General features: G+C 46.0%; 1 protein-coding gene across 1 annotated transcript; it reads right to left on the reverse strand.

The window, feature by feature from the left end:
- Nucleotides 1-1,160: 1,160 nt before the first annotated feature.
- NHLRC1 (NHL repeat containing E3 ubiquitin protein ligase 1) lies at nucleotides 1,161-2,497 on the reverse strand. The gene has a single exon (XM_003788325.2). The coding sequence runs from the start codon at nucleotides 2,492-2,494 to the stop codon at nucleotides 1,307-1,309; it is 1,188 nt and encodes a 395-aa protein (XP_003788373.1). The 5' UTR covers nucleotides 2,495-2,497; the 3' UTR covers nucleotides 1,161-1,306.
- Between the last annotated feature and the right edge of the window lie 9,932 nt (nucleotides 2,498-12,429).

Here is a 12,429-nt window from a genome sequence, read left to right on the forward strand (position 1 = left end):
AAAAGGGGCCAATTCCTCAGTACAATTCCAACAGCCCTGAATTCTAAGATGTTTGCACTAGCTAAAAATATATAACCCATAAAGAACTAGCCACCTCACCTGAAATTTCTACCTATTCATTTATTCAACTGCAACACTGAGCAGGCATTACCTTGGTCAAGGCTATACTTCAATCTAAGAAGTATTCAAATGTTATAACAGTGGCATAAAAGGATCAGGGAAACTGTGTATTGAGTATAGTGTTCGCTACCCATGGGGGTCATTTAAATTGCATAGAGAAAACCTTCACCACCATACCTTCATCGCAGTTAACATCAATTATAAAGTGGTAAGCAAAATAATTTCTGCAACTTTTTGTGATAACTCATATCCTCATAAATATGCAACAGGTATATCACCTGGCCCTCTGACAGTAATATGCAGTGTTCTGCAGTAGTACAGAACTTATACCAACACAGGCCTTTCTCAAACAATCAAGCGGTATTTTCTGAGTTTGTTCAGTGGAGAAAATACAGGTACTAGAAGATACATTTACCTTTTTAATATGCAGTTCAACTGTTTTTCTTATTCCCGTAACTCAGTCTCAACAATAACTTCACCTAATGTGCCATCAAAGGAGTTGCAAATTGAACTTAACTGCTCTCCATCACAAAAATCCTTTTTCTCCTGAACTCTTTATTTTAAAAAGTCTCCTTTCTGTATACATCTAACTAAAATAATTAGCTATTAAATACACATAGCAACAATATATATCCACATTGTTTGCCCCACATTTATTATATTACTTAAGAGCAAGGGGTCTGGAATCAGAACTGAGTTCAAATTGACTGTTACAATAAGTATGAGCTTAGGGTAGTCACTTAAACTCTGACCTTACTTTTCTAACCTGTAAAATGGGATTATTAATAAAAATTACCTCACTGGGTGGTAAGGATTGAATGGCTCATATTTGCAAATTTCTTAGCACAAAGAATATGCATTCAATATATGGTAGACTTAATAATTATTCTTTACTAATTCCAAGCCTTTAATCCCAGCATTTTTGGAGGCTGAGGTGGGAGGATTGTTTAAGTCCAAGAGTTTGATACCAGCATGGGTGAGATGGCAAGACTCCTTCTCTACAAAAAATAAAATAAACTTAATAATTGCCCTAACTTTTGTAAGTCTTCCAGGCAGTCATAATTAGCCCTACCTAGATAGATGAGTTTAAGGGACTTATCCAGGGTTAAACAATTCATTAGTGGCAGCACCTGGGATTCTGATTCCAGACCCCAGAGACCCCCCCCCCCCACACACACACACTGTATCACCCCCAGTCAACCTTATAAACTTTTATAGAATGGGACGCTGTGTCCAGCACAAGAAGAGAATTCTCCTTGGTGAAGGTCAGTGCTACAGGATGGGTAAGACCATGAGTGACCATGGGCTTCAGTACTGGAAACTCCTCAGGTTTTCCCAAGCAAAAGATAGATGGACCAGAGGTATCTGCAATAATCACATTCCCCTGGTGATCAAAGGTCACGGCAGAGGCAGTTATTTTGGAGGGAAAGAAGAGGCTCAGCCCAAAAGTATCCACCTGGCCGATGAGCTGCATAGCTGAGCTAAACACCTTCACCTTGGTACTGCAGGCCCCAGTTCCCAGGGCCATGGGGTGTTCTAGGATTGCAATAGCCCCATTGAGCCAGCACACGGCCACTCCTCGGGGATTGCACAGATGAGCTTGCAGCCGTTCGGTTCTCCGAAGGACACCTTCCGCGAAGTCGACTTCCAGGAGATGCAGGGACCCTGCCTCTGCATCAGTTACCACGACCCCATTCTGAGGGGTGGTATCCACACCCCAAGGTAAGGAGAACTGGCTTCCAATGACGAGTTTGATCTGGCCAAAAAAATCAAACACTTTGATGGAGCGATCGCCGGCGTCAGTGACAACTACATGGCAGTCGTTGGTGACGGTGACATCCAGAGGGTACCTAATGTCCTGGGCAGCGTCTCCCTTCTCTCCAAACTGATGTGCACATCCTCCCCCGGAGTCAAAGATCTTGACCCGCCTTCTGGCATCGTGCACCACCACAACACGCCCGGTCTTGGGGCAAAGCGCCAGCCCGGTGGGGTTGACCAGGGTCCCCCAGCCGCCGAAGGCGTGGTGGCAGGTGAGAGCCCCGGGTGCGCAGGGGGCGGAACGGGGGGCGGCCGGAGACGGGTGCAGCGCGGAGCCCAGCAGCTCCAGGAGGTGCAGCACTGGCAGGCAGTCGCTCGTGTCGCAGCCCCGGCAGGCTCGCCGGCAGAAAGGACACTCAAGGGCCAGCGTCCGCGGGTGCGCCAAGGCGGCCACGCAGGCCAGGCACACCACGTGGCCGCAGGGCAGGTTGCGTGGGCGCCGCTGCTGCCGGTGGCCGAATCTCTCAAAGCACACCTTGCACTCGAGCAGGCTGGTCTCGGCCTCGCGCACCAGCTCCCGCAGCGCTGGCCCGCTCTCGGAGGCCTCGGCCCCCATGGCGCGGCCCCTGACGCTCTTACCCGCCGCCTTGCCAGGCCGGACGCTCTGCCCCAGCGCCGCCCTCGGTCATGGTCACGATCACGATCACGGGGCGGGGCGTGAGCCCAGGCGTCGATCGCGGAGGGACACTGGACTGCGATTTTCTGCCCCCTAGTGGGCACGCGCGGCATATCACCTGGGGGCCTGACCGTGGATATTGGCAAGACAAATCTACACGTGTGTTGTGCAGACCTGCAGTCTTCACAGCAGTCGTGGATGGATTATCCTCACTGTACAGACGAGGATACACACCTATTGAGGACAAGTGGGTTGCTTCCTATTACCCAGCCAATAAGTGACAAAACAAAAACTTGCATCCAGTCTTCTCACCCTGGGGGTGCCCAGTAACGTTTCCAATCCACACTGCTGGGTGCTGGGTGCTAGGGTTAACCTGCCTAAAGCCCGGCCCCTTAGCTCCTGGTGCTTACAATCTACCTGGGAAAACACAGACACGCGAGAGAGGCGAAACTCCAAGTAGGCGAGGCAGGTGTGCATATTTCGCTTGCGTCTTCTATCACAATCTTAGTAAAGTAAATGCTTAAAGAATATGCGGTGCCTGTGGCTTAGTGAGTAGGGCGCCAGCCCCATATACTGAGGGTGGAGGGTTCGAACCCAGCTCTGGTCAAACTGCAACAAAAAAATAGCTGGGCATTGTGGCGGGCGCCTGTAGTCCAGCTACTCTGGAGGCTGAGGCAAGAGAATTACCGAAGCCCAGGAGTTGGAGGTTGCTGTGAGCTATGACGCAACAGCACTCTACCAAGTGCGACAAAGTGAAACTGTCTCTAAAAAAAAAAAAAAAAAAGCATATGCACTAGTAAAATCAATTTACCGGTATGTATGAAAGAAGGAATGTTATAGGACAATACAAGAAATCTACGAGGCGAATGAGTGTCAGATGAGGAACCTCTTCCAGAGGAATTTATGTGAAATAAATGGGTTGGTTAAAAATATTAATTACAGAACTTACATGCCTGCCCTCTTTCAAGTGATTTAAATGAATTACCTTATATTTAAACCTCATCATAACCCTACAGGGGTGTGTTATTTTCATCACCTTTTTCTCTGATAGAATTTGTTGAGGTTAAATGTCTTTCCCAGGGTCACGGGGGTAGGAAGTGGCTGGGTTAGATTTGCAGCCAGGAAGTTTGCAGAGTCCACACTCAACTATGTCAGTGGTGTTCAAATTTGGTTGAACGTGGTAAAGATCTGGGTCACATCCCCAGAAGTTTAATTGGTCTCTAGAGTGTGGTTTAGGTGGGATTTGTGAAAGCTCCCTAGGTGATAATAAGGTACCCCCAAGTTTAATAACCATTGCATTATGATAATTCCTTCAGATGGCACTCAATTCAATTTTTCCCTTCTCAGTTAAGACCAAAAACAAAAAGAATCTGCGGTGTGTTAGAAAATCTTTAAAGAAGAGATAGCACTCTCAGGAATCTGTTGTGGTATTATTAATATAATCTCTCATTTTCAGGATACTCGCTGTCCCCGACATACTCCCCTGTCTTACATGAACATTGTCTTTAGCAAAACCACATATTAAATAATTCCTGTTCATTTAGGGATCATAATTATGATCACACCCTCTTATTTGCTAGAATTCTGAGCAAACAGGGGTTTTGATCCTGTGTTAAAACTGCTAGAGACAACTTTAATGTAAGACAAGAAAAAAACATTTTCTTATCAAATGTTGTATGATTCAAATATTGTGTATCAAGACACAATAATAAACTTAATAGTATGATTTCAGACTGCATTTTCATTCCCATAACCAACTAAAGCTGGGTGCAATGGCTCACATCTGTGGACTGAGGTGGGTGGATTCCCTGAGCTCATGGGTTTGAGACTAGCCTGAGCAAGAGCAAGACTTGCACCACTCCAGGCTGGGCAACAGCACAAGCCCTTGTTTCAACAAAACAATAATAAAAATAAAACAAGATTAAAAAAAATACCTACCCAAAGACACACGTCATTGCTGTGACTGAGCTTGGATCTTGCAGTGATATCCTGCCTGCCTATGAATGGCTTCCAGAAGAGAGGAAGGAGCTGGAGGGCTCAGCGCCCGGCTAATCCTACCTTCTTCTTCTTGATCCTTTGCTGCCCCTGCAGGGAAAATGTAGAACTGCACCATCAGCTGTGTTAGCCCAGAATTCCAGCCCCTTCCTTGCCTCAAGAGTGCTAAGTAGCAGCAGGTGTTTAGCCAGGTAACCACAAAAAGCTGCAATAAATCTGACATATTTAAAACGTGGTAGTAATCACTCTGCCGGTTGGTAGACAGTACAGTGGTGCTGCAAAGCCTTATGGCACATACATAGATGATCTACCCTGGTGGTATAACTGTCGAGAATCTAATGGTAAATTTAAAGGGTGGAAGTATAACTTTGTGGCATTTGATTGGGAATTAAGGTTTTCTCCATTAGACAAAGCTTCAGAACTAAAAACAACTGGGTTTGAGTCTTTGGCAGTTTAGGCTCCCACACCCCAACTGGGCATTCTTTAGCAATCAGTTTTTTATCCTTTGCTGCCTCTGCATAGAATTAGCCAGTTCCTGCCCCCAGGTTTCTGTCAGCCCAAGGCTCCTCCCTTCACACTTGTCCTTTTCCTACCTTGCCCAGGATATGGAGTCCAATCGATATTTTTAATCCATTCTTAAAATTGCTCTTTTATCTTCATCTCATCTTTCTTTTGCTCCTGTCTCTGAACAAATTAAGCTCTGGGTGGGCAGGAACCACGTCTGATTTTGCTCGGTATCCCTAGCGCCTCGCTCATGCCTGATCACAGTAGGAGCTCAGCAGATATTTTTAAAGTAGAAGAATGAATAAATATTTAAAAGGAGTCTACTTACAGGCAGCAAACCTAAATGGTTACACCTTTTCTTTCATGTTTCTCTGGTATTTATAGGAAGCATTGTTAGGAAAGTAGCATTTAACCATTGATTAATCGATTAGTAACAGAAGTGTCTTGACTCTTAACTTTTTTTTTTGAGACACAGTCTTACTGTGTCACCCTCGGTAGAGTGCCGTAGCTCATAGCAACCTCAGACTCTTGGCCTTAAGGGATTCTCTCCTCTCACCCTCCCAAGTAACTGGGACTACAGGCGCCTGCCACAATGCCTACCTATTTTTAGAGACAGGTCTCGATCTTGCTCAGGCTGGTCTTGAACCTGTGAGCTCAGGCAATCCACCTGCCTCGGCCTCCCAGAGTTCTGGGATTATAGGCATGAGCCACCACGCCCGGCCCTTGACTCTAACATTTTGACTTTCTCATGACCATACTTTCCACCCTCAAGGCTGAGCCTCCACGGATTTTCTCTGTGCTTATGCCCAATACTCCTGATTTCGAGGGTCCTAGAATAGCATAGCCATCTTTCTCTGCTTCTACCTAGAACAAGCCCCGAGAGTTGTGAGGGTAAAGGACTTGAAGAGTAGAACTTCTAGTTTCTAAAGTGGTCAGTGGCTAACCTTTACGCAAAGTACCACACTGCTGTGCAAAGGGAATGGAGATCCAGCTCAGGATGGGGACAGCAGAGAAGGGAGTGCCAGGGGAACATGGGGTGGGGAGGGAAGTAGGTGCTTAAGCTCCTTCCTACATGCAAGTGTAGGAAGATGTGCTAAACACACGCGTTTTTTTTTTTTTTTTTAGAATGAAAGTTTTATTTATTTTTGAGGCACCCCAACAAGTCAATCGAAGAATGAAAGTTTTAAAGAGTGGGCCTGGGGGATCTTCACCGTCTAGAGTGAGGACAAGGTGAAAGCCCCTACCTCCATATCTACTCAGCCTTTATTACAATGTTTTCAATTAATCACCAATTCAATTAAAACTACCCCCATACGTCATTGTTCTGCTTTACTGCATGTTTCCTACCACACTATTTCCTAACTTCCTTAACCTACACTTAATCATTCATATACTATTGCTCTTTAGTTCTTTACTACCTTAAAATAAATCAAACAAGGAACAAAGTCCAGAAGCAGGATGGTAAGGCCAACCCCCACCAAACCGAACACGTAAATTCCCAGAGAGGTTGTTAATTCTCCTGGAAACTTGTGGGCAGACAGGCTGATGCACTTTCTCCCCAAGAAGCCATTTCTCTCTCTCTCTTTTTTTTTGAGACAGAGTCCTATTTTGTTGCCCTCGGTAGAGTGCACTCTACCATGGGGCCATAGCACACAGGAACCTCTAACTCTTGGGCTCATGTGATTCTCTTGCCTCAGCCTCCCAAGTAGTTGGGACTACAGCCACCTGCCACAACGCCCAGCTACTTTTAGGGACTCTTGCTCAAGCAGGTCTCCAACTCCTGGGCTCAGGCAATCCACCTGCCTTGGCCTCTTGGAGTGCTAGGATTTTAGGTGTGTGCCACTGCACCCAGCCTTGAGATGTTTTTTGAGGACGTTGTTTTTTAGTGTGTCCCATTTGTCCACATCCAAAACATTTTCCTGGAAAATTAGTTGCAGGACCACCCATTCTCATCCCTGCTGTCGCTTAAGCCATTATCATAGTTCTATGCTACATAGTTCTATGTAATTCCTCCTACTCCCTCATGTGCCTTGATGTAACTAGTGATAACATCTCTTCCTGGAGGAATTGTTTTCTGTAATAGGATAAATGGTAGCACGGCATTCAGGGTTAGTCTGTTCATATGCCATTAATTCAATGATAATTTTTCTGCCATCTGCATCTGTTATAGACTTTTCTTTCTTTTTTTTTTTTTTTTTTGAGACAGAGCTTCAAGCTGTCCCCCTGGGTAGAGTGCTGTGGCATCAAAGCTGACAGCAACCTCCAACTCCTGGGCTCAAGCGAGTCTCCTGCCTCAGCCTCCCAAGTAACTGGGACCACAGGCGCCCGCCACAACGCCCTGCTATTTTTTGGTTGCAGCCATCATTGTTGTTCGGCAGGCCCAGCTGGTTTCGAACCTGCCACCTTAGGTGTATGTGGCTGGTGCCTTAGCCACTTGAGCCACAGGCGCCAAGCCTGTTATAGATTTTTCAGCTGCGTCTTGTAGACAAGCAATGAAGTCTGGATAAGGTTCATTATTTTTACCTGACTGCCCTAAAAGAGGGACATGGAATTCCCTCATTCTGGATCTTACTCCATGCTTCAAGGCAGCAGTTTCTGAGTTGTTCAATGGCCTCATTATGCAAAAGCATCTGTTGTTGAGTTCCAGCCCAATTGCCAGTGCCAATTACCAGCTGATCAGCATCAATATTTATATTAGCTTGTCGATTCAGCCTCATCCTTTCATGTACGACATCTACCCACCAATTTCTAAATTGTAAATATTGTGATTTACTGAGAGTTACCTTAGCAAGAGTTTCCTAATCAAATGGAACCAATCTTGTATTCTGCACAATAGATAGCAGAGTATTTTGAACAAAAGGAGAATTTGGCCCATATTGTTACACAGCTCCCTTTAAATTTTCAGAAGTTCAAATGGAAAACTTTCCTGCTCACCTGCCTGCTGTCTCACCTGTCCCTTGATGGCTGGGGAATGTAGATGTTAATGGGCCACTAGCTGGCACCAAAGGTCTATTCCTTGTAGTAACAGAGGTCACTGGTGGAGCCTGCAAGCCCTGTGCCTTTGGTTCTGCAACTAAGGAAGGTGGAGGATAATGGTATGGTGAGGGTACAAATGGCTGAAATGGCTATGGTATTGGCACAGGATTTTGAGACTGCCATGGCAAAACAGCTGCATGAACTGTAACTGGTGGTGTCTGTACAGGGATTGGAGGAGGTGCAGCTAAATGAAACTGGTGTAGATGCAGTTGGTCTCTGCTCCAGATTTACTGGAGTCTGCCCTGATGGCTCCCCCCAAGCTGGTGATGCATTCCGCTTTAGAAGACGTTTTCGGGAGTCACTAGTCCTCAAGATCTCTTGAGAATTCACATGCTCTGGCATTCCTTCGCCAAGGCAAAGGGAAACCATGTAGGGTGCCAAATGTAGGGGTCCAGCCTCCACACAGCTTGTGGATATCCCCAATGCACACTGCCCAGCTGATGGTCCCTTGGTGGTCACCAAAGCATGTTGCTGGACCAGTGGGTCCATCTGCCCGAAAATCTCCTCCAGCTTGGGGACCAGGAATTCATAATTTTCATACAATCCATTCCAAGGCATGAATTGCTTTCTCTGGTTGTACACAAAGTTGTCCCAACAGTATTGAAATTCTGTAACAGACATGATGTCCACATTGGCCCCTTGCTGATACATCCTGCGAAGTCTCCTATGCATTTCTGGGTCACCGTGGTAGTGGAGTCAGGCAGCGAAAATGGTCAGGCTCAAATTTCTGTGTTTAGCCAGAAAATTAGCCACAAGATCTGCACAGTCAGCGCCAGGACTCCAGGATGTGTACCAGGTGACTTGGTAGTGGGGGTCAGGGGACAGCACCTCCTGGAAAGTGAGGAAGCATACTTCTGCATGGCAAGGAATCTTGGAGGGCCCTGGTTTCAAAAGCCTCCTCTGTGAATGGTGACAGGCGACTTGGTTGTTTCCACCGTAAAGCCCAGCCAGGTGCTTTTCTCATAAGCCTGCAGCTGGTTCTGAAAGTGGATGCTGAATTCTTTTAACTCATCCTATCCAAAGGGCTTCTGAGAATCTCCTCCAGCTTGGGGACCAGGAACTCATAATTTTCATTCAATCCATTCCAAGGCACAAATCAATTTCTCTGGTTGTACACAAAGTTGTCCCAACAGTATTCAAATTCTTCATAACCCACAATGTGCAGCTGGACCCCTTCCTGATCCATCCTGGTAAGCCCCTGCTGGTACTCTGATTTCCTGAAGCGGTTGAGGTGGGCAGCAAAGACGGTCAGGCTCACCCTTCTGTGCATGGCCAGAAAGTGAACAATACGATTTGCATAGTTGGCCCAGGGACTCCTGGATACATATCAGGTGACATGGGAGTGGTGATCAGGGGGCAGCCCCTCCTGGATCCAAGTCAGGAAACATATTTCTGCATGGTAAGGAGTCTTGAGAGGGCCCTGGTTTCAAAGAAATCAGCTGAGTTTTTTGTTTCCACCTCAAAGCACAGCCAGGTGCTGTTACGATCAGAGGGGCAGGGTATTTTTCAAAGTTTCGGCAGAATGCCTTTGGATACATTTGGTCCATTGGGTCTCTGAGTGGTGGATTCATGCTACAGCCTCAGCAGGCTTGTCCCTCTTTGCTCTTTGTCTACTGTGGTAGGACACATGCAGTTTTGAAGGAATCCCAGAACGATGACCTGATTGTCTCACAATAGTGTGAGAATAAGGAAGAGGAGCAAGCCACAGAAAACAGAATCATCTCAGTTGCAGAGATGTGCTACCTTTTTTTTTTTTTTTTTTTTTTTTTGAGACAGAGCCTCAAGCTGTCCCCCTGGGCAGAGTGCCATGGCATTACAGCTCACAGCAACCTCCAACTCCTGGGCTCAAGCGAGTCTCCTGCCTCCGCCTCCCAAGTAGCTGGGACCACAGGCGCCCGCCACAACACCCGGCTATTTTTTGGTTGCAGCCATCATCGTTGTTTGGCGGGTCCGGGCTGGGGATTCGAACCCGACAGCTTAGGTGTACGTGGCTGGCGCCTTAGCCGGTTGAGCTATAGGCGCCGAGCCAAGAGATGTGCTACCTTTTAAAGGACAAGGAAACCAGGTCTGGTGGCTCCAGCCTGTAATCCTAGGACTCTGGGAGGCTAAGGGGAGAGGAGCACTTGAGGCCAGCTTGAGCAAGAACGAGACTCCATCTCTACAAATAACCCCAGAAATTAGCCAAGTGTGGTGGTCAGGCCTATAGTCCTAGGGAGGACTGCGGAGGAAGGAACTTGGGAGGCTGAGGCAGGAGGATCACTTTAGCCCAGGAGGCTGATGCTGCAGTGAGCTGTGATGATACCACTTGCACTCCAGTCTGGGAGAGAGAGTAAGCTCTTTCTTTTTTTCAAGAAAAGGAAGAGAAAGTAAAACAGACAAGGAGCAGAAACTGTAGCCACTTTAACATGGACTTGTGAGCCTACAGGAGCTAAAAACTGTCTTTGCCACCCTGGATCCTTCCTGGATTGGTCAGTTTTGTGTTTCAGGCAAACTTCAGGGTACTTCCTTCCCAGGTGAATCTTGGAGGTTCTGTGGATTCTGGCCCCAGCTTTGTTACCATTTTCAGGGACATCTTGTCTTTCCAGTGTCCACTCTGGCCACCACTCCACCTTTTTTATAGTGTAATTTCCATTTTATTTTTTTTGAAAGGATAGTTTTTCTTCAATTCTCAAGGACTCGACTCCTTACCTGGGCCCTCGTGGAGGTTGTGGGGCAGCACCCACAGGTCCATTTCAGGGTCGGGGTGTTCAGTCCTTGAGGGTTCTGAGAATGGTTCCTGACTACTTTGTAGTGAATGGCACAGTGCATGGAGTAATGTGGCTTCACATGGAGCTTGGGAAGCACACAGGGATCGAAGACACCGTTCCAGAAATGTCCCCGAGAGCTGCGGCCTCCACAGTGTCCCCAGTATGAACATCTTTACAGCTTTGTCTTTAAATGCACGTTGGGCGCAGTGGGTGCAGCAGATAGGCTGCACGCAACCATCCTTTTTGGTACGACCTTTGTTCTTTCTTTGTCACTTTGGAAGTGACACCACTTCTAATTATATAAACTTATGCCCCATATTCTTGGCTTCTCGGAGGTGAGGGATTTGGCAGGAAGAGGAACAGTGGTTCAGTTTTGAATTTTTTGAATGCCTACAGGAAAAATAAAATCAAACTGATGGTTGGATCAGGATGGTTGGATCAAGATGGTTGGAAATGGGAATCGAGAGATTTCAGTGTTTCTCAAATTTGAGACAATTGAGAGTGTTCTTCAGGGCACTGGTCTTAGTCTTTCCTCTAGTCTCCCCACCTGTTCTCCCTGAGCAACCTCACCTTGACTTCCTCAGATGGCCACCGAAAAGCTGACAGTTCCCTGCCTGTCCCCTAAAAGTCTTACAATGCTATATTATGTTCAACGTCCAGTTCCTCCTGAGAACAGGACTGTCTTTACTTATCAGTACATCTTCCTCTCCTAGCACACCCAATAGGATTTACCCCGGCTGGACAAATGCTGACTCTCATAGCAGAAGAAAGTTACATAATTCCAGATGACAGGACTTCAAACAGCTTTTCTAAAATCTTGTTTTTGAAAAATATTTAGTAACATGGGAAAGGACTAACAAACCAGACGGCAAGATAGCAGAGATATAATATTGCCTCTTAATTAGGACTGCAACCTGGTAAAAACATTCACCTGTAGGAGCAGGAAAAAAAAAAAAGATGAGAAGAAAAAACGTGTCTTAGTACTGTTTATCTCCGGGATAGGATTTGGTGACTTTTGTTTTTCTTCATTTGGCTTTCCTATAGTTCCCAATTTTTCAAAGAGAAAGTATTATTTTTCTTATTTCAATACAAATGTTAATACTTTATTGTGTGTTTTATTTCTAAACACTCGGCTGGATTATCATCTTTCTATCTGCTGTTAGTATCAACAGTGAAACAAATTTCTATTTAATACCAACTGGTTCGAGATCACAGATTTTCACACTGGTATTTTCAATTCACACATTAAGGCTACACATAATTAGGCCAGTGTGATGGTTCACACCTATAATCCTAGCACTCTGGAAGGCTGAGGTGGGAGATCCCTTGAGGTCATGAGTTCAAGACTAGCCTGAGCAAGAGTGAGAACCCCACTCCTATCTCTAATAAAAATTTCAAAAAAATTAGCTGGGCATTGTGGTGTATGCCTGTAGTCTCAGCTGTTCAGGAGGCTGAGGCAAGAGGATTGCTTAAACCCAGGAGTTTGAGGCCATAGCACTCTAGCCTAGGGTAACAGAGTAAGACTGTCTCAAAAAAACAAAAACAAAAAGCTACACATAATTAATGAATCTGAGACTTGACTATTTTTTTTTT

The sequence above is a fragment of the Otolemur garnettii genome, unplaced genomic scaffold (assembly GCF_000181295.1).
Source record: "Otolemur garnettii isolate 467f Iridium unplaced genomic scaffold, OtoGar3 scaffold00026, whole genome shotgun sequence".
In the NCBI taxonomy this organism is placed as follows: domain Eukaryota; kingdom Metazoa; phylum Chordata; class Mammalia; order Primates; family Galagidae; genus Otolemur; species Otolemur garnettii.

Excerpts from the sequence above, each read along its gene's own strand:
- NHLRC1 (XM_003788325.2), bottom strand. The coding sequence starts at position 2,494 with ATGGGGGCCGAGGCCTCCGAGAGCGGGCCAGCGCTGCGGGAGCTGGTG.